The sequence below is a fragment of the Calypte anna genome, chromosome W (assembly GCF_003957555.1).
Source record: "Calypte anna isolate BGI_N300 chromosome W, bCalAnn1_v1.p, whole genome shotgun sequence".
In the NCBI taxonomy this organism is placed as follows: Eukaryota; Metazoa; Chordata; class Aves; order Apodiformes; family Trochilidae; genus Calypte; species Calypte anna.
The window spans coordinates 55,436-82,015 of record NC_044276.1 but is presented as its reverse complement, the minus strand read 5'-3'; the positions used below and the strand labels follow the sequence as shown (position 1 = coordinate 82,015).

The 26,580-nt window shown below is 38.4% G+C and overlaps 1 protein-coding gene across 1 annotated transcript; it reads right to left on the bottom strand.

Annotated features, from left to right (window-relative positions):
* Positions 1–350: 350 nt before the first annotated feature.
* Positions 351–26,580, bottom strand: LOC103531109 (centromere-associated protein E-like). Its single transcript, XM_030468268.1, is given in 30 exon segments — positions 351–527; positions 1,044–1,250; positions 2,351–2,414; positions 2,416–2,534; positions 3,850–3,996; positions 4,077–4,277; positions 6,684–6,919; positions 7,508–7,628; positions 8,241–8,353; positions 12,122–12,244; positions 12,247–12,333; positions 12,759–12,936; positions 13,505–13,639; positions 13,964–14,095; positions 14,349–14,423; positions 15,189–15,356; positions 15,438–15,494; positions 15,796–15,890; positions 16,794–16,866; positions 16,868–16,957; positions 17,390–17,403; positions 17,406–17,508; positions 18,257–18,383; positions 18,569–18,656; positions 19,450–19,501; positions 20,670–20,732; positions 21,554–21,621; positions 21,798–21,879; positions 22,794–22,913; positions 26,512–26,580. Coding segments are annotated over 30 exon segments (3,384 nt in total).

Sequence of the window (26,580 nt, the reverse complement as noted above, 5' to 3'; positions counted from 1 at the left end):
TGTGGCCTGTGGCTCCACGTTAAAGACAGACAGGGGTGAATTTCCTAGATCGATTTCCCCTTCTGTCTAGTTTCCGTTCAACTGCCACGAGAAGCTTTTGAGTGGTTTCCAAGGCGGCGGCAAAGGCACTGGCCATGCCTTGGTTTTGTTGTGTTTGGGTGGCCCTGGCAGCAACTTCTAACATCTCCGAGACATCAGCCGTTTTTGGTAAAGTGGAAAACAGTGACTTCATTCTCGGATTTGCATTTTCAAGCGGCAATAGCTTGAACATAGATTCTTTTTGGTCTTCTCCTAGATCGGATTGAGCCATGACAGATTGCCAAAGTCGGTCAACGAAATGTTGAAAAGGCTCATTCATCCCTTGCTTGATGGCAGTAAATGAGGGGACTGGAGTAGGCTCTGGGACCACATAGAAGGCTTGGCGGGCTAGGTGCGCAGCGACGTGGTGGAGCACAGTCTTCTTGTTGCAACTCTGCTTCAATGCTGAGAAGCTCACTTTCCATTTCAGATACATCATTGAGAATGCTCTTTATAAAACAAGGGATTCAAGTTTAAATATTTTTTTCATAACTACATATCTAATTATACATTTTGCTATCTTAGCTATCAGTATTTGCAGGAAGTCTGTTTTAGCATGCAATGATCACACAAAAGGAATTTCACTATCCTTAGATACATATTCACACCCTACTGGGATAATGAGAAGAAAAATTACATTCCCGAGGCAGGCAGAAAGTAGAAAGTTGGAAAAAAACTGCATGTTAAAGTTTCTCATTATTTTAAAGGTCATCCTGGGATCAAGTAGTGCATATTCTACAGAGCAAATGGGTAAGTAACAGTCCCACTATTTTATAACCTAATAATTTCACTTTGAGCCACTGCATAAAACTGAATCTTCATTTTACAGAATATCGTTAATGAGTAGAGATTCTTTTTCCCCTCCTCTAAGTCTTAACAGAAGAAAACAATGCCATTAGACTATCACCATTTTACCCCATGTCTTGAAACATTCAAGTGTGTGTGGAAGTTGTTTCAAATTCTACCTCTGCATCCAAGTGCAAACTGTGCAGAGCTTCACTCCTGTTTAACTCTTGAGAAGATATTTCATTCTGGTTCAAATTATTCTTCCCGAGACACTGAATCTGAGCTCGTAGCTGATCTTGTTTCTTCTCCTCAAACAATTCCATTTTATACTTGTTAACAGCAGTATGATATTGCATTCTCTTTGAGCAAACACGACTGAACAGAAACTGGTGTGGAAGCAGAGGATATATCAGTGAGTTAAACGCTTTGAAATGGCACCCTACATCCAGCTAAGATTCCATATTTTATAATTCAGTCTATTTAACTTCCTAACCCAGAGATGTCCAGGACAACTAAAATATGACTTAATTTTCTATGTTCACACCCACTGTATAGCAACAGTATATAAGACTTTTAGCTGGGAGAGCATATCTGAAGGATGCTATTTTTGTAGACTCCTAGAAAAGCCAAATAATCTAAAAAGCTCTAAGACAGCCTTCCATTAATCTAAACTTTGAAATGCAAAGTATTCTATGTTGTGTTTATTTTCTCAGAGTTGTGAAAGGTGCCCAGGATCTACAAGAATAATACTATGATGATTTAAAGCATTATTCTAGTCAAGAACATCTTTAAACAAAAGCTGAAAGGAATCTATGGAAAAACAGATCAAAACCTAAAAAACGCTGCCCCAAGTTATAAAATAAGGTTCTCTTGATAGAAAAACTTCTTAGCTAATGGATATTTTAATATATATATATACACATATCTATACACACACACACACACATATCAAGTGGTTTTGTACACTGCCCCAATCTGTCAACAACAAAAAAAAGGCACCTTAATATTTCATGATAAAGAAACAGAATAAGGTCATAATTTAGTGAACTCCTGCATATAACAGGGGAAGGTCTGCAAAGTTACAGAAGTAAAACTATTTAGGCAGTTTTACAGACTAAACATGCATCTACAAGGCATCTTGCATATCTTTCTCCCACAATAATAACTTGAGTTCATAGTTTAATTTATGGAGTAAGGAAAGAAAAATTTTCCCTATTAAAATAGTTTAACATTAATGAAATAACACTGTGAAAAGCAGCTGAACTACAGTCAAAAAATAAGGTTAATGAGCTATTTAGTTGAGTTAATTTTCCAGGACTGTAATGCACTTACTATCAATTTTTTTTCCACAAGATACACATTCACAAAAACCCAAAAGCAAAGTTAGAGCTTATGGAATCCTGGCTGTTGTTGTTGGGAGCTAATTAACAAACAAAGCCCAAGAAACATTCCCATATTCATAATTTTAATAATTTGAAGTTAGTACCTTCAGTTTGTTCAATAAGCTCTGGAGATGACTGTTTATTTTCTCATTTGCAGCTTGAAGTCTTGACTTGTTTGATGGCAGCAATCAGTGCTTTCTGACTGACCAGTTCACACTTCAGATTAAGAGAAACTGTAGAAAGACATTCATACCTCTTCTCCAGATTTGGGAATTTCTCAAGCAGCTCCTAAATGCAAGTGAAACATAAGGAAGGAGTGATTAGTTATAAACAAAACTTGAAATAAACCAGACTCCAGGACTAGCCCATACAGCAGATATTTGTTTTACAACAGAACAGTTACTAGAACTAAGACTTCAGTTTCAGGTTGCCACAGGAACAAAGGCACTAAGGTCAGGCACAACAGCAGAGAATTTTTGAGATTTCCAGATAGTTGTATTTCTCCAGATCAGATTTCCATGATTTAGACCAGGCTTCGAATGCAGTAGTTGCCTGTACACAATTTGTCAGCTAAGCTATCTTCTGAATGGGCTTCCTCCTTGATCTATTTGGTCCTTTCTTGAAAATCCTTTCACCAGGAAATCATGACATGAGATTGTTATGCCTTGTAAAGCAAGGTGCACTGTCTCCCCATCTTAGGTTCTTAGTTGAAATAAACAGGATTCTGTTTAACTCTTCACCCCACAGTAAAAACACTGAAACTAACAGATACCCTGTCTCCAACAGGAATAAGTAAAAGATACTTCAGAAAACTGCACAAGAAAAAGGCAAGATCTTACCCATTGCAGAACTCAGAGGGCAGAGTGACATGAAAAGGGGTCAACTGATTATTTGCATCCCTCATTATTAGCTCCCTACTTCTGATGTAGGATAGAAAGACAGCAAGAGTGAAAAAAGCAACAAAATTGATTTTTGCAGTTTGGTCCTTTCCTATTTTTGGTGTTAAATGAAGCAGCACTGAGGGCTTTTCTAGCATGCATAGAATGATGCCCAAATCTGCTGCACAGATGAACAGACTGCAGTACACTGGTAATCTTTCAAGTGTTTCATACGTATTCAAAAAACCTTTGTTTAGACTTCCAGTAGTAATTCTCACATCTGTGAGAAAACATTCAGGATAGTTAATTAACAAAAGCTTTAAGGAATTACAGGGGCTCCCAATTTTGAGCTGAGAAGCTACTTAATGAAACTAATACATTAGAAACCAATGTATTTTTGGAGAGGAGTAATGAAAAGGAGGATTTGGGCAGGATTTTGTAAAAATGAAATGGTGAAGACACATGACTACTTATTTTCACTGGAGTGGCTGGACAGTATTGACATGAAGTGAGATCTCAACTGAGACCCCTGACCTTACCAGAACAGGATGTGTGGCCACTGAGTAGCAACAGCAAATCAGCTGATTCAATATTGAGCACCATCTTAACAACATGTGCAAACAATTTTATAGATCAGACAGAGAAGTCATGTTTATGCTCCAGAACAAATGGTACTAAAGTTTTACACACATGCTTAAAATGAGCAGAGAAGTCAGTAAGTATACCTTAATTTTCAAGGTTTTTTCCTTCAGGCTGTCATCAACCATCTGCTCAGCATTGTCCAGTAGGTTCACCTGGATGGACATATCATTCAGGTTTCTCTGCTTCAGTTGTTCCAGAGCATGTTCCAGTTTAGCATTTGTTTCCAGGCACTAAAATAAAAACACACATTTTAAAATTACCATTCAAGAATTAGTCTGAATAGCTTCAGCATACAATTTGCAACACCAACCATTTCAGAATTTTTTTGCAATTCTGTCTTGAGCTGGTCCTGCTCAGACCTGGCATCCTGGAAAAGCTTTTGTATCTCTTCTTTTTCTTGATTTATTGATGATATTTGTTCTTTATGTTGGGAAGAGTGACTAGTTCTTTCAGCCAGTAACTGGTCTTTTTCACATGATACACTATTCAACATCTCAGTTAACTGTTGAATCTATTAAAAAATAGTGGAGAAAACAAAGAATTACCAGTTAATCCTGGTCTGTAAAACCCCTTATGAATTACTCAAATCAGTTGTGTCAAAGAACAAACTTCCAGGAGCTCTAAAATTCACACTAATAGCAAGAGAAGTTTGATTATTATTTTGGTGTGCTAATCACTCAGAAAAAAATAATATTAAAAGGAAGAGAAATAGCATTGCATCCAGAGAATTCTACTTTAGTTTACTTTGGTCTGTAATAAAGCAAGATGAAACAAACAATAAGGCAGAGAACATAGGTCCACAACATAGGAAAATGGGAAGAAATAGAATATTAGCATAAGACAGGACATGGAAATGTCTTGATATCTACCCTAATAGAATAGCAACACATTTGCTAATCTGAAGCAATAATATCCTTATTTATAAACTTCTTCCTTTGTAGATCAGAGAGTAACAGGTGAAAAATGAAGCAAAATCTGCAAAAAGACTGAGTTTGCAAGAGTTAAATGTAGGACTGACTTACAGATATAAATTGAAAGTTGTGCAAAGCACCAAGCTTTCCAAACCCACTTAGGTATTGTCTACACAGTGCCTTTTAAGACCTGAATAAAAACATGTGCTATTATTATTTAGCCTGCTTAGCACATCAGTGACAAAATGTCAGAAGATGGGACTGCAGAATTGCTATTTCTGTCTCACTGGTAGACAGAAGTAGATGTGTAAAAACCCACAGGCCATTCTAAAAATTCTATAAAAATTACTTCACTGCTGTATCCACAGCAGATAGAAAACAATGCTTTTTTACACTCAAGCCTAAAAGCCACAACAGCTTCGGACATTAAATAAATAGATAAAAGCTACAATACTGCAGCAAGTTAAAGAATGAGCTCAACTGCCTTTTATTTGCTCAACTACCCTCAGTTATATAGCTAAAATACATTGTTAGAAATTTAAAAGTTCTAAGATTTGGAAAATACACTGAGGTCAAAGAGCAGCATTGGTGTCAAAATAACATTCAACCATTCAGCACTGAGGCATCTTTAGTTTTAAGAAAATACAGGTTAAGAAATACAGAAAAAACAGTTAAAGTACATTAAAACACTTCCAAAATTTAAAACAGAAACTTACTAAAGGTCCTACTCTAAAGGAATAGGGCTCTCTCTCTTACTATGCGAATTGTCTCCTGGACAGTTTTTTGTAGCTGATCTCTCTCATTTTGGAAGATTCTCTAGTTGCATTTAAGGTTATCTTCATCTGCCTTTGTCTGAGTGCTCACTTCCTGACAGGCCACACAATTTTGGAGCAAAATCTGCTCTCCCCACTTTTCAGATTCTTTCTGACATTCACTGGCCTTTGCTTCCTCCATTTCATACAATTTCCTTTGTGCCTGGTTTAGCTCTTCTCTCAGCACCATTAATTCTTGTTCAATCGATTTTTCTTGACTCTGTGGTCTCTATTTTACACAGAGATAGAAGTTAATGCATTGGGGGAAGAAGCTTTAAGAGAAGCGCATCTGACCTTTGCTAGGTTGATTACATGAAACAGACAAGCAGTGTTTGAGATTTGGGTTGGTTTTTTTTTTTTCAGAATAATATTTGCCTGAATTCAATATGCAATTAAAGTTTCATCAACAACAAGTCAAATAAAATCTGAAGTGAGGACTTCTGAAACAAGTCACCAGATGTAGAACTCCATGGGAATAGATTAAGCCTAGGGGGGCTTAGCTTAAAAGACCCACAATGAAACAGTCCTCATAAATCAGAGATACCTTATCCATATTGCTAGTCTCACTGATACATAGTAATGACAATTATTTCCGTAGCGAGACGAACCTCTCTTAGGGATCAGCGCTTCATGGTCTAACCAGGTGTTGTAATAGAGACTTGCGAGCGGTGCTCTAAGTCTATAGCTCACAGAGTGGAACTAGCCTAGATCGGTCCTGTGGCTCAAAGAGCTACCAGCCTCTCTGTTGCCTAGCCCAAGCGTGAGCTGCCCTGTGGGTGTGAGCCTCACCTTTTATTGGCCCCCTGGTCCTGCTCATGCTCAGTAGGGGGCCTGCCCTAACCAGGCACAGGTGGACTTGATACAAGCTCACACCCACTCCTTGGCAATTAGAGGCACCTGGTTGCCTTGTTACTCTACAATTCCCCCCCCCCCCCCCCCTTTTTTTTGTTTTTTTTTTGGGTTTTTTTTGTTTTATTAGAAGAACACAACCAACAAATAAGAAAAATCATACAATGTCCAAGCAGGCGAATTTGTCAAGGTTATTCAGTTTGAACCGCTGGATGATGCATCGTTGTTCCTTAGAGATCTGCTTACGGCAGGACGTGTCCACTTACTGGGTACCCAAAGAGGTCCGGAGTCTGTGGAAACACAGCTATAACCTCTCCCGGTGAACAGCAGCGGTTTGGGCCCTACCCACTGACCTGTCGATGGATCCTTGTAATTAATTTGAACGTCTGGCATGCGGTTGATCTTCTGGGATGAGTAGTGCAGCAGCACAGGGGGTTGTTGCGAATCACGGCTTGGGCTAAGAAAATTTAATGTAAAAAGCACCTTGCTCTGCCGCATCTGCGGGTCCATGTTTTTGCTGTCTTTTTGTTTTTGTAGATACGCCTTCAGGGTGCGATTAGCTATTTCCACTATCGCCTGGCCTGTAGACGAATGGGGGATTCCTGTGATGTGTTTTACTCCCCAAGTAGCAAGAAACTGCTTGACTTTCCCGTATGTATAAGCAAGTGCATTGTTGGTTTTTACTACTTGAGGGACCCCCATAACAGCAAAGCAGTTAGTCAGATGACGGACCACATGTAAAGCCTTTTCCCCTGTTTGAGCTGTCGCCCAGAGCATGCCAGAAAAGGTGTCTATTGTCATGTGGACATATTTGAGACGTCCAAATTCTGGGATGTGGGTGACATCCATTTGCCAGATCTCTCCCGCCTGCAGTCCGCGTGGGTTTACTCCCATTCCCAGGGCAGGGCCAAATTGTGCGCATTGAGGGCACGCTCTAACAATTCCTTTCGCGTCTTCCCACGGTATGGAAAACATGCGCTTCAATGCCCTGGCATTCTGATGGAATAGGGAGTGGCTGTTTCGAGCCTTTGCGAACTGGCTTACTGGGCTCTGTATTCCTAGGCTGACCAGGGAGTCAGCCTTTGCATTTCCTTCACCCAGTCCCAAAGAGGTTTTATGGCTTCTGATATGTAGGATGCAACATGGTTCTGTTCGGATTTTTAGCACACGTTTTAGCATAAAGAAGAGTTCCAGTAACCGCTTATTTTGTACCGGCTTGATAATAGCATCCTCGATGCGGTTCGCGACTCCGACTGCATATTGTGAGTCGGAGACAATGTTAAGGGGAGCCTGTCGCCATTGCGTTAGGGCCCAGATAATAGCCAGCAATTCCAGAGTCTGTAGATTATCTTCGTCAGTGCCCGGAATCAGGTGTTGTTTCCACCGACCCTTATCCTGCCATACGCAGGCGGCCGTTTTCTACCTCTTTCCGGCATCGGTAAAAACTGTGATGCCAGGCACTGGGCGCTCTGAAACGATCGGACGCTCAATCCAATGAAGCTGGCTGATGGTCTGTAAACGCTTGTGTGTTGGGCCTCCATGGCGGACTTCCCCAGAATACCCGAATAGGGCAAGTTGTAGAGGCACGGAGCGTTGCAGTAGCCAGTCAAAGTCGATTGCTTTTATGGGGATGCTGATCCATCCCAGCTCTTGACCATCTACCTCCAGGCAACGCTGCCGTCCCTTCCGTATCAAGAATGCTATTATCTCGGTCTGTTGCCATATACCCTTCTGTGGTGTGTGCAATGTAAATAGCCATTCCAAGATGGCTATGGAGTCCGATCTGAGGGAGCTCTGATCGCATTGTCGTTTATCGGTGTCGTGGAAATATCCCCCATTTTCCTTATTCCAGTTGAAGTCTTGTAGTAGCAGCACGAATGGGTATGACAGGTGATTACATACCCAGATTCCGATGGGTTGAGTGGCATCCCGTCGATCCGCATAGCCGGTTGCCAGTTTACGGACGACCTGTTTCAATGCATTAGTATGGTTATTCGTCCAGTTCACTAACGCACCTGGGTGCGTGCCCCGTAACAACGACAAAAAAGGGGTGGATATCTGCATTGGTAAGAACCTACAATGGGTCAAAACCATTGGAGTTCGCTCACTAATTTTTGGGCATCGTTCAATGTTTTAACCGAACTTATTACCTCCAGTTTCTGTGGTCTCACCATGGCGTGGGTAACTTTCCACCCTAAGTAGCTCCAGGGCGATTTGTTTGCACTTTTTCCGGAGCAACTATTAGTCCTTTCGTCTTCAGTCGGCTGGTCAATATTTGACTGAAGTCGTCAGGGAACGGGGCTTCTTGACAGAACAATGTCGTCCATGTAGTGATATATTAATGTATCTGGCATCTCGTCGCAGATCGGCGATAGTGCCCATGCATGTCTTCATCGCTCCTGGAAGCAACAGCATGAGAGTCCCTGGTCCGGGCCACTCTTAGTCCCCTGTTGGGCGCCATTTGTGGGGAAAAAATTCTGCAGAGGCTTAAGGATACCATGTACACATCAATATGATCGTATGAAATCGTTTATTAATAATTTGCACTCACTTATGTAGAGAAGCCTTGTTTACACCATCATATCATGCAGGTCGCTTTGAATTCCAATTACACATTCCATTCTCATGGAACCACTCTTCTCACATAAGTATTTTTCACTTCTGCTGCCAATTAGTTATCTCTTTCCCACTAGCTCATTTTTAGAAACCTGTAACTAGGCCTCAATAACCATTAACGCACTGTAGCCCAAGCTGAAGAAAGTCAGGATTGCTCACAACCTGTATATTTCTGAACTGTTTCCCCAACATCAAACCAGTGTTACAAAACAAGAACAACTTCAGAACTTTTTCTTTAGCCTTTGTCACCTGATCTATTTTAAACTGTAACCTTTCAGTCTCTTCTGCAACCTTTGCCAGATTTTTATCCAGAAGAAGTCTGAGAGGAGAAAGCCAAATGAGGCACCTCTTGGATTATTTTTAAACATCTGTTCCCAATCATGACAATGATGAATTGCCTGGCTTACTGTATCTGGCAGTTGATACACCTTAACAAAAGTCCAGCCCTGTATACTACAGATTCTTTCTCCATCCACACAAACTGTGCCAGCACCTTTGTCAGTTGTTGGAACAGGCACAACCCCCCCTTCCCCTCCCATGTCTCAGCCTTCTGCTTTATGTTGGGAACTGAGCTGCCCTCTACAGCCATGTGCAACCCATCTCACCAGGTCTGAGTGTTAGAAACCATCACTCCAACCCCTGGGTAGCCCTTCTCTCTTGTTCCATTTGCCATCTAATGCTGCCACTCAAATTGACAGCCATGGGACATATTAGTTAAGCAAAGGTTTATTAAAGCCTACATTATATTGTATCTTGGAGATCTACAGAGATCTGGTAAATACATACTGGTAAAGGAGTGGATCAGGCTGTACTTCTGCTTTGCCCACTTTCTGCCTCTAGGCTTTGAAAGAGCACAGTGGGAAGAGATAAGCAGACCACGTAGGCTTGTTTTCAGTGTTAGAAAGCACATTAAAAGCATTTTTAAATGATTACATAATACTTTACCTGCATATTGAGTTCTTTAATGGTTTTCCCTAGTGCCTCTTCAACACTCAGAATCTGAGATTCTTTTTCAGAAATACTTTTCTTCAACTTCTTGACAGTCTCCTGGGATTCCCTGAGAGAACTTTTTATTCTTTTATTCTTTTTATTCTTTTATGCTTTGGAATAAAAGGAAAAAAACCCAAAAAAAGACAACACGTTTTACAACATTAGTAAGCACTCCTTTGTTATAAAGAGTCCACACACACTCCCACTTCCCCTTAAAAAACTGTGTTGAAGTATAGTTTAAGTGTTCTTAGTCTTCCTGTTAACATGTGGTCAATTTCTGTAAAAGCAGAATTCCTACCACTGAAACAGTGTCCTTTATATCCTTTTTAAGTTGGTCTGTCTCAGCTTGAAGAGACTCCTCATTTTGCTTCAGGTCATCTCTTTCCTGGGTTAGTATTTTTATTTCTTCCTGACATCCAGTAAGTTGCTGAAGAACTGACTGGATCTCTGAATCCTTGGCCTCTAGTCTCAATTCTCTAATCTTTTCTTGCTCTTTTAGTTGCTCCATTTCATTTAGTTTCTGCTGAGCCTGCATGAAATCTTCTCATATCTCAAGCAGTTGTTTGTGCTCTGCTGTCTTTTCTTCCAGTTCTTTCATTTTGCAGGAGAGCTTCAGTTTGTGGAGGAAAAAAAACAGATAAACAGATAAAACAGTGTAACACAAAACTACATAGGTGTACGAGAGTATGAATCTTAGGAGTTTAGAAAAGGTGGTTTCTCCTTAGCATCAAGAGTCTTAAAAAAACATAACACTACACATGAAACTCAGGAATTATCAAATTAGAAATTACCACATCTGTGTCTGGGATATGACAGCTATATTGGTGCCACTCCCTCCCCCCTTTCTCATTATCAATTTATGTAGTGATTCTCTTTGGACTGAAAGATCATGTGTACTAAAAAGCTTCCAGTTCCACTATGAGGATACTTACTTTAGATAAAGTAGGTCATAACAGCATATTTTAAAAAAATATATTTGTAAATATATAATTTTCTAAATTAGTATTTTTCATAAAATAAAAAAAACAACCAAACCCCAACACATGTTCATATGCAGATATACAAAAGGGTACAGGGCAAACATTAGGTTTTGCTTTTTTGGAAGGGAGCTGCCTAGAAAACAAGTATTGATAGACCCAAGACAAACAAGCCCCTTCCAAAACCTGAAAAGGTCTCCACCAACTTTTCAGATGTTCATTAAATGATGCCACTATTAATTATTGGAAAATTTTTCCAAATGTATGAGATAAGACCAGACAAATACTCCTAACTGTAAGCCCTGAGCTCAATATTTAGACGTACCAATGTTTATAAAGTTACCACCTGATTAAGTTGTATTTATTATTGAATTAGGCCATTGGAGGGGTTGAGAATGTTTTTTGCAAAGCATTCACAGGTTTGTAAGATTACTTGCCCTGGATAATTGTCACTGCACATAATTAATAGCAGGTATTTAAGAATAAAGAAACCTAGAAAAGTGTTTGCTGTAGTGTAACGAGGCAACCAGGTGTGACTAATTGCCAGGGAGTGAGCATGAGCTTGTGTCAAGCCCACCTGTGCCCAATTAGGGTGGGCCCCCACTGTGCATGAGCAGGACCAGGGGGCCAATAAAAGGTGAGGCCTGAGACACAGGTGGGGCTCACTCCTGAGCTAGCCAGCAGAGAGGTCAGTTGCTCTTAGAGCAACAGCACTGATCTAGGCTAGTCAACCCTGTGGGCTCTAGGTTCGGAGCACTGTTCGTGAGTCTCTGCTGGAACACCTGGTTGGACCTTGAAGCACCGTACCCTAAAAGAGGTTCGTCTTGCTACAGTTTGCAGACAAACCCTGCAAGACACATTTATACCAAACTTAGTAAACTAAGGCCTGACCTGCCAGGAAACAAGAAAGTTTCCTTACAAGTTTTATAGAATTTGCAAGTTAAGAACTCTTAACAGCAATTCTGCTTTAGAAGTGAGAGTTTTGGGATTCTCTTTACCCAATTAAACAAACAAAAGAAAAACAACAACAAAAAGTTATAGAACAGTAAACCAGGATCAAACACCATTATACATACACACACTTAAAGGTGATACTGTAAAACTGGCAGGCAAATGTTGGACTAGAAATAACTCAGATTATTTGATTCAAGATGGCCTTTGGCTTTAAAACTTCATATTACACCTACATTAATATCTTACCAGTCAAGTACAGTGTAGGAATAAGGAAAAGAGGTGTGGGTTTGTTTTTTTTTTTTTTTTTTACCTCTTTCTGCTGCATCTCAACAGTATTTGACAGATTCTGAAATTCTGATAGCTCATTCGTTTTTGTAGAAGTGCATTCTCTTTCAGTGCTTCTTCTAGTTCTTTTAAGTCAGCTGCCTTTTTTTCCACCTCACCAATAAAAAGCAGATCTAGATAATTACCAAGTTTAGATTAACACGAGAGCAAAAGAGGAAAAAAAAGCATGTTTTACATTAAGTGGATGCATTTTTATAAGGCATTTTAGATGCAATATCACTAATTCTAGAAAAGTTTATTTTTACAATGGCCAGCAATTAAAATATAAAGCCACTGGCTCAAATTCAGTCACTCTTTAAGTTGACATCCACCTTTTGATTTTCCATGACCACTTTTCATAATTTGACAGGATTTGTGAAAAATGCAAAAAAATTCCATAAACTGCAGTTTCCCAAATAGTTCAAGAAAGTGCCAGGTACTCTAATATTTTGTACCGACAGAAGCTCCAAGTATTTGAGAAAACAAGAGCCAAAGTCTTCCCTATCCCTCCCACCATTATGGGGAAAAAGGAGAGGGAAAAAGAATCCCGATACAGTACCTTTGGGAACTTTACCCTCCATCAGTGAAGTCAGCCTTATGATTTCTTGAAACACAGACTGCAACTCTTTCTGCAAGTAAGCTTGCATTTTTTTGTAGCTGGCTTTTCCTGCTTCTATTTGTCTTTGATAGAGTTGAACATCCTTTTGTATTTGGTTGTAATCATTTAAGACTTCGTTCTACAGGAAAACAAAACACACAACACATGAAACAAAAATTTACTTGCTTAACATTTAAGTATTGTATCTGTCTCCTTTCCTGGTGTCACTTGGAGCAACTTGGGCCTTGATTAAGATGGCAGAATAAGCCACAATTTAACAACTGCATTCCTTTACTTAGAGGTCATGGGCATTACTGCTACTATTTTGCCTTTCCTCTTGCAAAGCTCAAACCAAGCTCCAAACCCATTTCTGGTTCACATCTCATTCTCTTCTGTTCTCTGGTAAAATTACGTTGGGAGTCTTACGTCCTAGGAACTCCCTAAAGACTGCTCTAATGAGTGAGAGGTAAAAATAAAACTAACCACCTATTCCTGTGGAAGAAGCTTTTATTTTTTTTTATCTCTTGTGAAGACTCATTTACCATTAATTCCACAATAAAACCAGCAGTAATTGGAACATGAGTCATTAGCTTTCTCCAAGTACTCCATCACATCTTGTTATAGAGTGGATTCTTCACCAGTCTGGGAGCAGACAGGCCCTTAACAGTACTTTGTACAGCTATAAATGTAGCTCAACAGATACTTGCCATCTTTTCCTTCAGCTCCAAATTTTCACTTCTGAGAAAAGCAGACTCTTTTTTGGCATCCAAGGCTATGGCTTCAGTGTCTATGAGGGATTTACTCAGCTGCTAAATTTCCTCAATGAGCTTTTTAGAATCTCCCTGAGAAAGAGATACCCCAAAAAATAAAGAATATAAAGCCATAATAAAGCAAATGCATTCATTATAATGTGGTTAAAATGTAAACTCTGAAAGCTTGACAAGTTTACTCTAAAAGGAACTCTTTTGAGAGATGGGATACATAGCAGCATTTCCCATACCTATTCTTCACCAGAGTACTGCTGTATGATAATGTAGTAACTTGCATTTTAGGCTTTGGAAAAAAATTTTACCAACATCTGTAAGGGAAGCTAATCTAAATTATAATTAAGGTGATACCCAAATTTAACCCATCTCCAACAGTTATCTCTCAACCCAGCAAAAAACTTCTAATTTAACACTGAAGAAGATGTGTCTCTTTTCTGCTCCTGCTTTCTGCAACTCTGCCACACGATTCTGTAGCATCTTTATTGTGTTCTCTTTTTCTTTCAGCTGCTCCAATTTGGAGTTTCTCTCTGTCTAAAAGTTGGAAGCAAAAAGGAAGAAGGAAGATTCTAGTGCTCAGTTCGTTTTTTCAGGTAAGAATTTAACAAAATCTTGCTTTGTACATATTAAATGTCCATGGATTTAACACAAATCCTCCTTATAGCTGCCAAGACTAACCAGACACCAGTGATGCCTAGGTTATCCTCAGCAGGTGCAGTATTTCAAGATAAACAAACCAATCACATTTCATACAAGTTTTAAGACACAAGTTCATGGACAGGCTCACCTCAAGTTTTTCCTTGTACACTTCAGCATTTGAAACTAGATTCTTTAAGCTGGTAATTTCATGCATTAGTTCTATCTGTGGAGCAAATTGAAGCAAAATTGCAGAGAATGTTAGAAAGCACCAACACCAGTAGTTTTAGTTGCCAACACCATGAAAACAAGCAAGTTCTATCATGTGCTTTCTATTAGTAGGCAAACCATATATACACACACATCTGTTTAAACAGCTACAGACCAAATTGCTACACACTCTTCCAAATGGAGAGATGAGATGTAAAGCTGTTTTAGCACTGAAGTAGAATTTAAACTGCAACAGCCTGAGAAGCAAGAGCAACATAGTCAAAGCAATTAAATTGTACAGATAAAACACTTCAAGTTCCAGCCATGTTAAGCAGCTTTTACAGTGCAAGTATTTGATATAATTTTATCCACTAACAAGAATTAGAAGGTGTCAAAATTGAGGTAAAGCAAGCCCTGAACACATTGAGCAGCATTCTCTGAAAGGAAGCACAAGTAGAAGACGAGATAGAAAAGCACTTCTAAAACTGAAGAACTTTTCCTTCTTGTCTTCATTGGAAAGCCTTTATAATAAGCTCTGACCTAGAATTACTTCTGTATAGTCACAAGTGTAGGTAAAGAACAAATCCATTCTGTAATTTTAATATTGGTGAAAAGCATTAAACTGAGTAAATTCGCATTAAATTTTGGGTTATTCATTCTGTTGCCAGTTTGTAACACCATGTTTGTGAATCAATATCCAAGAATATGTACACTGAATAAACTCTAGAAAACATTTCAACATAAAGAACTCCATCTCTGTATTTATTTCAATGCATCTTACCTCATAATCTTTTTGTGTTTGTTTTTCCAGCGCTTCAAATTCATCGATTTCTACTTTTTCTTTCAGTTTCTCCTCCATTTCATTTATTTCTAATTTCAACTGCTCATTTTCCAATACTAGGCTATTAAAGTTTGCTTGCAGGGCATTGACCTCATTTACAGCAATATCCTGAAGAAGCAGCACAAGAAACTTTAGAAGTTGCTGTGAGAACATCACTTTTATTTCTAGAAAACAGAGAACAGACTTTACCTTTTCCAGTGCTAATGCTTCACAGAGCTGCACAGATTCTTCAAAGTCTTTCTGAGTCTAGAAAAAGCATCACTATCAGTAAACTTATCTACAAGATCAAGCAAATCTATTATCATATTCCTTGCTGTTTGCCTTTTCATGACTAGTCCTATTTTAACCCTCAAAGTTTACTGGATCATTCACCACAAAACCATAGACAGAACCAGCCAACAACTTTAGACCAAGAGACATTTTTAACTATTTATAACAATTCTTCAGACATACAGAAGAATATCAGTGTTTAACTGAAAAATAGGTCTGATCTTACCGAGAAGCTTATATATGTATAGGCACTGTATTAAACAAAACAGATTGTTACCAAATTCCTGTTAGGTCCAGCAGTCCATTTCACCTCTGAAATTTGATCAGTAGTCATCAGAAATTGATTGTCGTGTTCAGAATTCTCTAGCATAGCTGAAAAGATGTATGAAAAAATACAGACATCACAAAGATAGAGTTTAGCAACAATACTCTCCAACTACTCTCACCTCCAGTTCAACATTCTTTGTCCCCTCACACATCTAAGGCGGCCTTAAAACTCAGTTCAGAGAAATTCCATCTGACCTTTAGGTAATTATGTCTTAATTCTCATTGAGAAATTTGGAATTTCACACACCTCCTTCCCCCTTTTTAGGAGGAGAACATAGTTTGGAAGGATAATTTGTGTTGAAGAATAATTTGAGCTACATCTACAGATAAGTAGGGGACTTGGGTCTGCATGGCAGAAGTATGCGCAGACCCTGGTTTTTACATCACAGCTCTTACCTTTGATTTTAACAAATTAAAAGCTTAATATGCTAGAAGAAAAAAAAACAAAAAAAGTAACTTCCTTGTAAAGTGCACACAGGGATATTTGGGGTTGTTTTTTGTTTTGTTTTGGGTTTTTTTTTAATTTACTTCCTTTGGGAAACTAGGTAACTCTCACAAAATAATCCAACATGAATTTGCTACACATTACTTCACTTGGGATAGTAAGACTCCTGCTTTGACTTTTTAAATGAACCTTCTTTCCAGTACAAGAACTACCAGTATTGTTGTGCTGTGTACCAGCAGTTAACCAGACAGTTTTGTGATTTATTCAAATTAAAACCAAAGCATAACAGTTAGAAGGCTCAAGTTTCTGCAGTCTGCTCACTGCAAGGCAACACTGAATTGATCTTCACTCAGAAGTTATTTTAAAAGATACCCATTTAAAAATAAGAAAAACTCTGTGAAATTGCCTATCAGACTTATTCTTCATTGTCAATATAACCCCATGTATTTAATGGAATCTTTTGCTAAGCATTTCAGTTAACAAATACAATCTAAAACAGATACTTACTTCAGCATTTTGTTTTGAAGAAAAGGAAGCAGAGGTCACCAGCATCTCAGTTAATTTTCTTATCCTATCCTTCCTGCACCTTTTGGAGGGAATTTTTTTCTTCCAGCAGCTGGGCCAGTTGGTCTTTTTCCATTGCATGAATCTGAGTCTTCAAAGACACCTTCAAGAAAAAGAATATTAATCAAATGGATACTTAAAAGAAACTACTTTTGTAGAAGATACATGATTACAAACCAATTATTATAACCATGATTATAGTATTTCAAACCAAGTACATACACAATTTCTTTTAGGTCTGCAAGAGCATTCTTTAGTTTTTAACAATGAAACTTTTGTTTTAGTCTGCAATTTACCTGTATGACTTTTTAATTACCTGTATCACTCAGCTATCTCACTGTTAACTCACACAGATATTTTATCAGTTGTTCAAAACTTCCCATCACTTTTTCAATTTCCATTCTTTCTACAGAAGTGACAGCTATCACTATAAACGGTTCACTTCCCCCTCCAGATTGAACTCCTCCTGGTTTAAGAGGGAATGGTTCCCAACAGCTATCTGTACTAAGGAGACATTTGTAAGCTCAGTACATACTTCCTCCAGCTGCCTTTCAAATCCAGAATTTCCTTGTGCTATCTCTTCAGAAGGACACCATCATCCAGTACCTCATTGACTTTTGGATTGTTCTTCATTCTTTTGGCTGTATTGGCAAACTGGAAGAATATTCTCCTATAAGCAATAGTTATATATATATATATAGATGTGTGCGTGTGTGTGCGCGCGTGCGTGTGTGTGTTTGTTTGTGTATATATCACAAGACTCATTTTCCAACAGAACTAAAAGGGACGGTTTATTAAGTGAAGAACAATATATAAAGAAATTTATTTTTAGAAATATATAAAGAACAAATACTTAATTTACTTTATTTTAACATATTCTAAACTTTTTTAAAAAGTACATTTTCATTGCCTCATATTACCTAAAGAGTGAAGCATAATATTAAGGCAAAAATATACCATTATATTAAATAACAAAAGACCACTAAAAATAAAGACAATCCCACCAAAAAGGAAGACAAACCTACCTAGAGAATACAATTCATTAATAGTTCAATTACTGTCCTTTCCTGTAGGACCTGTTTTAACATCTTGTGTTAGCAAAGACTTTCATTTCTAACTGTGTTTGGAAAAGGCAAATAAGAAAGCAGAGGTTATGTATTGCCTGGAAAGTGAGAACAGAGCTTTGTTCCAACTACCAGAAAGCTCCAGTTAGACAACCCAATACAAGATGACAACTGGGAAAAGATGCTGTGGACAAATATTTTGAGGTCTGAATCCTCACAGGATCCTTTGAGGATTAAAGTGAATGCAGATCTAGCAAATTACATTTTTCACCTCTACAATCTGTCTACAATGAAGACTTGAATCAGAATAATGCTTGAAAACAGGTGAGAAACCTTACCTGAAGAGTACTGAGTGTCTCATCAAAAGAAAGAGGAGTAATTGTGCAAATAATAACTGGCTTAGCATTGCCTCCAAGGGAGTTCCGCAGAATTCGAGTCAGTTTGCTGTCTCTGTAATTTATAAACCTGATGAAAAGGAGGGAAGAAAAAAGAATTGATGTTTTTGTATTGAAAAATTAGAGCAAATATTTTTCTAGTGGCTATAGGTTATTTGGAATAGTTATGTACATAAAATAAGATTATAAAGTATTTTAATATCTCAGTTTATTATTGACTTCTCTCTAAACAGGTGTACAAACAGAAGTGCTTACCCAGAAGGGTAATCACGAAGGTTTTTGATAACCTGACCCAGAATGAACAGGCTCTTATTTATATTGCAGTCTTCTTTCAGTCAGACACCTGGGTATCACACACAATTAAAATCAAATATTTGCTTTTTAGATTTAAACCAACATTAAGACACACTTTCAACCTATTATATTTTTGTGCTGTTATGCTTAGAGGGATTATTCAAGAGTTAAGTCTCAAGTGTCACAATGCACTATGACACATCAGCACCCAGTATCATATCCTCTATAATAATAGCCAAAATGCTTCAACACAACATAATAATTTACCACAAATCAACATTAGTAATCATTACATAGTAATTAGTTGGGGCCACAAAAACTTTAATTTTATTCCATTTACACTTTGCAAATGTCTATTTCCATGTGTAATTATACCAAACCAGCCTCTACTTTTGTAAAAGAGAATAGTAACTTGTGTTCCTCAGATCACTTTTTATGATCCAGGCATTTGTGTGCAGCTCCGTGCTGCATAAAGCAATCAAGCTGCCTCTTGGCTAAGGAGCCATAAATGTAAAAGAGGGAATACAAGTCCCTACAAGCTTCTAATGATTTCTTTACTACAGGTGAATCTTTAGTGATTCATCTCCATTCTATTAGTTCAGTGCATGACTGTTGCTGGACCTGCTATTCTAGAGAAGCCATATTACCATCCAATTGTTTGCACTTCACAGCATTTTTAGTATTTTCCTGAGTAGATCCCACCCTACCAAGGGAAAGGGAGATTACTTATAAACAATAAACAACATAATATCACCTAGATCAAATAATTTCCTATCATGGTCTTGCATAAGAGTTCATTAAAACAGAAGTAAAGTCTCTCCTGATGACCATTTAACACTCACCTTCACATCCTGTTTGACTAGCTCTTTCACTGCCTGCCAGATCTACCAAGTACTGCAAATTCATTAAATATTTCCACAAGTTAGTTCTGAGGCAATTTAGGCTTAGATCCTCTTAATTCTAGATCTCTAAGAATTTAATAAACCAAAGTTAGACTTAGAAAAAACCTAGAGGCCTGTCATTAGTGGAAGAAACCCATAGCTACTACAAACATAGCAACTAATAATTTCAAAATACATAAGCACATAGAATAAGTTTGTATGAACTCCATTAATAAACAATAGTTCAAATTAAGACAGCAATCCCCCCCCTCCAGTACTAAAAAGCACAACTTCTCAATACAGGAGTGTAAACTACATATTTAAGCTGTATGAAACTTCATAAAATTACAGATCATCTGGTCCAATCTTTCATGGTAATGAGACTAGATAAGATTTTCTAGCACCCTGTCCTGAAACACCTGTATGTCTCTCCTTGCCTCTCCTTGTGGGGATGAGAAAAAAATCAAATACCAGAGGAAAAGCCTCACTCAATCCAATCAAAGTCAACTAGAAGTGTGTGCATCCTGCAATAACACTTGAGCAAACAGCCCTTGCTTTAATTGATTTCTGTTTCAGAATGGCAAAATCTTGTACAAGCTCCACTAAGCAACCACAGACCAAAAAGGCCAAAAATCCTTTCCCCTCCTATTAGTAGAGGTTACTACAAAGTCAGTTAAAACAGAGATATGGTGGGGTATGAGAAGATAAGAACTTGTAAGCTATGGTGAGAAAAAAAGGAGGCAGCAATTTGCACTGCTACTGCATGAGTGGTGTTTACATTCAGAGCCCAGAGCTTTTTCACATAAAGTCATAACAGAAGGCTCTTTCCCCAGTGCATGGGATTGGTTCAGTGCTATCCCCAATTCTGAATGAGTGCTCATGATTTTAGCAAGCTCAAATGCTTTCACATTGATTTTATTCCTTCAGTTGATTTGGATTCTTTCCTGAGAGCCAAGGAAAGGCTATATAAAGAAGGCTTCAGAAACCAATACTCCCCTGGAGATAAACAATAATGCCCCCTGGGTATTTCATGTACCAAACATGTTTTTACTCTGAACACAAAGTCATTCACCAAAGTAATGCTAAGTAAAGTCATTGTAAAATAACATTCTTCTATCAAACAGTGACAATAAATTCTCTACTTAAATGTCTATTAAAAAACTTCTTGGAGTACAGTTTACTAGGTGGGCTACTCCATCACAGCTTGCACTTGCAGGGTCACTCCTTTCTCTGCTTTCAATGATCTAGAAGAAGGTGCAATAAAGTTTTTGCCACTTGGAAAATAATAAACCCCCCCCTAATAGTGAAACAGTTTTTACCATTTGTCCTGGTTTGGGCCAGGATAAAGGTGGTTTTCTGTTTCTGTACTTTTGCTTTTAGCTAAGTCCCTTGTAAGTAGTTGCATTTGCTGAAATTAACATCAAGTTTCTCATGCAGTGTGTGTGCTTTTAGGACTGATAACACTTGATGTTTATAGTTACTGCTAGAGACTGGTATGCAGAGCCAAGGACACAGAGGCCCCACCTGAACCCTCCTTTAGGGAGGAACGGACAAGATAGATGCCAGAATTGACCAAACAGAGTATTCCATCCCATATACGTCACACTCAGTATAAATTTGAGGCATCACGTGGGCCGAGCCAGATCTTTTCCTGCTTCCCTTCCTTCACTCGGCATCCTGGAAGGATCCCGTCCGTTCGTCTGCCTGTGGTCCTAATCCGTGCCAGCCCATATCTGTGTGTTCCTGCCTCCGGTTCCCGACTGCTGCCGACTCCAGGAGTCCAGCCTGGACTTTCCCAGGGCTGCCCTACAGCCTCGGTGGTGACGTGAGAGTTTATTGGGGGAAAGGGGGGAGGAATGTGGTTTCCATTTTCCTGTATATTTGTATATATTTAGTAATTTTTCCCTATTTACCATTACTGTTTCATTAAAGTTGTGTAGTTTAGTTTCCAACTCATAAGTCTCTCTCCCTTATTCTCTCTCCTTTCTTCATCGAGGGGAGAGAGAGATTAAAGAGAGCGTCTGTTATTCGGTTTAATTGCCGGGCCAGTGTTAAACCGTGACACCATTCTGAAGATGGTGTGAGAACGGCTGCTGTGTTCATTCATTTTTGTTTCTCCATAATGGCGATTTTCTGTCAAAAGAAGTATTAAAATTCTTGTGCTTAGGCTCTGACAAACTAGAAATAACAGGCAAAAAGCACAATTTGAACAACACTGGTTTCATATAGTCTCAGAGACCACATGATGCAACCTGTGCCAGATTCAATGTGTTTCTAAGGTGCCAACTGACATTGGCTAAACAACTTACTTTCTCCTTTTCTGATCCATTTCATAACTTGTTCAGGGGAAACCACCACCTCTTCAATCAGATCTTCCACATATGTATTCCTCTTAAGAACAAAAGGAGCAATAAATTTTACTGAACACAAACTCACTTCAATACATTAACATCACCGGCAATTATTATGGTATTTATTCCAGTTTGCTTCCTTATTAAAAGGAAGTAGCATTAATCAAATGTGGTTTTACTCTGAACACAAGGAATGATAAATTTATACCTTTATCAGAACTGCAATCTAATGGCACAAGAATCAAAGAAAGATCTAGAAAGTTTCCCAAAAATATAGCTACTAGGGGAAATGCCCTTCGGGACATTTTCTGAGGGAACCCAGGACTATATATTTCAGGTTTTACGAGACCATGATCATACAACTGCAAAGTCCAAAAGCAAGTTCCAAAAGCATTGATCATTTAGGGCACTGAAATTAAAAATAAACGACCAGTTTTTATTATGTGCTACAGAACTTGATATCAAGAAACTGAAGATGTCATGAAAAGACATTTATTTTTCCCTATTGATCATCTTAATCTTACATAATAATCCTAGTCTGATGGTTATTTTACCACTTCAGAAGAAGAAAAGTGCATCTACTTTGAAGATTGTATTAAAATAACTATCTGTTGAAGACTTGTAACACATGAAGCTGGAGGCTTAGTATTATGTTTGTAGAAGTTTTACTAGCTGGATAACTCCCAAGCATCCAGTGTCAAATAAAATACACTATACTGGAAAATTTAGGGGATTAAGTGCACATTTACAAGTATTTATAAAGATAAACTAGAAACACTAAGCACAACTTTCATGGTTGCTACTCTACTACATCAAGTGTCCTGCTGTCAGTTCCAAATATTACAATTACACAGTTTGACACAGAAAAGTTCTCAACTTGATGCCTTTGAAGGCTTTAACCTCTTCTTTTACTCCAAGGAGATACAATACTTAGGTTTTCCAAAACCCACCTACATTAACATCCTCCCGAATTCCCAGAGGCTTCTTTTTCCTGATATCACAAAGCAAATCTGTAATGGTTTCATTGTAGATTTCCATGTAAGAAACCCTCAGGAGGAATTCCCTTTCTTGAATCTAATGTGCAAAGAAAAAAAAAAAAAGATACAGGCTAACTAATGAATACCTTTTAATGCAATTACTCTGAATTTAAAGGTTTATATTTGCATGTTGTTCCAGAGATTTATTTTCTCTCCATACTCCTTACACATTAGCATCTACCAATAACCATCTTCCCACTAGCTCTTTCCAGCTGCATTAATGACACATCACTTTTAGTATTTAATTACCTTTCCACATCTAATTTCCTCCTGCTTAGGCTCTTTCCTTTCTATGTACCTAGTCTTCTCTCTCTGCTTGCTTAGATTTACTTTGCTGATGCTTCTTCCCCTGCCTCCCTAGTATAGAATGCTGGGGTAAGGAAAGGATACAGAATGAACTAAGGGACAACAACATCAATGGAAAGCTTTCTTGCCTTTAGGCACCTGGTTGCCTCATTTCACTACATGAGGGGCCCAGAACTGGACACAATATTCCAGATGCAGCCTCATCAGGGCAGAGTAGAGGGGGAGGAGAACCTCTCTCAACCTACTAAATTGTGGGAAAACAGTCTGCGGAGGCTTAAGGATTCCATGTGCACATCAATATGATTGTATGAAATCGTTTATTAGCAACTTGCACTCACTTTATATAGAGAAGCCTTGTTTACACCATCTTATCATGCAGGTGGCCTTGTATTCCAATTACACATACCATTCTCACGGAAAGATTCTTCTCACATAATTATTTTCCTCTTCTGTTGCCAATTAAGTTATCTCTTTCCCAGTAGCTCATTCTCAGAAAGCCTCTAACTAGGCCTCAATAACCATTAACCCAATGTGGCCTAAATTGAAGTAAGTCAGGATTGCTCACAACCTGTATATTTCTGAACTGTTTCCCCAACATATTCCCCTTTTTGTTTTTTGAGCAATTCTGACTTATTTCATTACATAAGATAACATGCTAATGATATATTGTCATAAGCAGCATACCAATAATGCAAAAGCAATAATAACATATATACTAATACAAAAGCAATAATAACATTCTAGTAATATAAAAGCAATAATAACATATATAACTGATAAGCCTTGCCTAATTAAATCTGTAAGTCAACAAGCTAACTGGTATATTTTATGATTTTTATCAGTTCTTACCAAAGGCTTTTCCTCTTGCTATATGTGATACAAATGAAACAGCAAGAAACCCAAATTTCAAATTTTCACTTATATTCTAGGCCTAATTGTTGCATTGACCAGTTTGATCACAAATGTTAGTGCTCTCATGATGAGGTCATGCTCTTTTTTCTTCTCATAGGGGTATATGCTCTTCCCTTGTCTTTCCTTCTTTTTTTTTTTTTTTTTTTTTTTTGATTCTATGCAATGAAAAAGGTTTTATTATCGAATCATGTATTCTAATGGTTTCAAACTAAACTTGAAGAAATTTCTTTCTATCACACCACTCCCTGCATAGTATACAGTATTTTGCAATGCAGCTTTGAGCATCTTTTAAATTCTTTTCTTAAATAATAGATCAAATTATAATCAATGTGCCCATCAAAGTAAGTTGTTTTAAAATATCTGAAGTTCGCATAAAAGCAGAGTAGTGACGCAACCTAATTGAAGCCAAATTATTTCTATTTCATGGATAGCGAAAATCTCCTTTCAAAGAAAAGAAAATATCACTATCTTTCATGAGTAGCAGGTGACCCTCAAGTTATTATCTACCAAGATTCAGGCCTGGACATTTGATGCCCAGAACAATGTAAAAATATTTCCCACTTCTGCTTCATACCTTTCAGAAGGCATTAGAGAAACTTTTCTTTTTTTGTCTCTTTAACGAGGCTATGTGGTGTCCTTTCCTCCCCCTCCCAGCAGGGCTCACAGCTACAGTATCTGCGGGGGCAGAGGCAGCACCTACAGCTGTAGCAAGCTTGCTGGGAGCAATCGCCAGGCACACGAAGGGGGGTTGAAAAGCAGCCGCGGGGGAAAGAGTCGGGGGGGGGGGGGGAATTTCTTTCTCTCCGCGGCATTTCTCGGCCTCTGAAAAAACATTCTCATTAATCTATCATACTCTTTACCAATATATGAGAAAAATTTAACAATACCACCAAAAACTTTAAAACCCAAAACACTATTACTAATAAAATCTGGTGGAATCAGCCTAAAATAAATCAATACAATCTCCCAAACAAAATACTTGTATCAGAAATATTATCACTGTGAATCCACATTTAAAGGCGTTTGTTTCCATGGTCGAACCCATCTGCTCGGTACCCAACGCACTCTAGTACCTGTAAGTAAGCACATATAACCCCGACCAGTCAGTTTCACCTCTGCTGGCCCTTCCCATTGTCCAGTGATGGAATTCTTGAATTCCACCAAAATTTTGTGGGAAGATTCCGAAGCAAAGTCTGCTAAAGCTTTTTGGTGAATCAGTATCGGAGGTTCTGTACGATCTCCTGTAAGGCGTAAATAGTTCATGACATACACAGCCTTACTTAACCGGTCCTGAGGAGGACTCCCTTCCTCCCCCCGTTTTTGTCTTTCAAGGAGTGTCTTTAGTACCGAACGGCAACGTTCCACTACTGCTTGACCCGTAGGGTTATGAGGAATACCAGTAACATGTCGAATACCCCATTGTCCACAAAACTGTCGAAAACGAGCAGAAGTATAAGCGGGGCCATTGTCCGTCTTAATAGACTGAGGTACTCCAAGAACAGCAAAGGATACATATAGATGTCTGATAACATGTTTCGTTGCCTCACCAGTCTGAGCAGAGGCCCAAACAGCCATAGAAAAAGTATCTTTAACAACATGCACATATTTTAAGCGTCCAAACTGTTGTACATGAGTGACATCCATTTGCCACAGTTCCAAGGATTTCAAACCTTTAGGATTGACTTCCATCCCAATACCAAGATCAACCTTTTGGCAATCAGGACAAGATTTCACAATTCTCTGGGCATCCCCCAGAAGTAAATGAAATAGCTTCGCTAGCACTTTAGCAGTTTGATGGAAAAATGCATGAGATTGTCGAGCCTGTGAAAAAACGTCAACAGAAGGACCAGTCCACGCTGGTGCAACTAAATAATCAGCTCTGTTATTACCGATAGCCAAACCTCGGTCACTAAGATGACTCCGGATATGAGTGATAAAATAAGGATGTTCTCTTTCTGCTAAGAGTCTTAATAACTTCTGCAACAAGAAATACAAATGCTTATTCGAAATTTCCTTCAAAATGGCATGATACATTCTCAAAACAATACCTACTACATAAAGTGAATCAGAAACTATATTTACAGCAGTATTATTCCACGTTTCAAAAACCCAAATAACTGCAGTAAGTTCAAGGGTTTGCAAAGAGTCAAATGACTTCCCTTGAATTAAATGTTCTTGCCATTGCCCAGGCATCTCCTCCCAGGTGACAACAGCTTTACGGGATTTTTTTTTTCCAGCTTCCATAAAGACCATTATGCCGTCCACTGGACTGTCAGACAAAAAACTACATGATATGATTCCTACTGCATGTTAGATAAAAGTGGTAACAAGCAATATGAGGGGTAAGAATTCGTTATTTCCCCACTAAGCTATGCCAAGGCTATTTGCAGGTCTGTGGAAGTTCGCAGCAACCAAACCAAATAGTCTTGCATTAGGGGGCAAAACGATCTGTCCCTCTCGGGTCCACTCCAGCGATGTTTTGACAT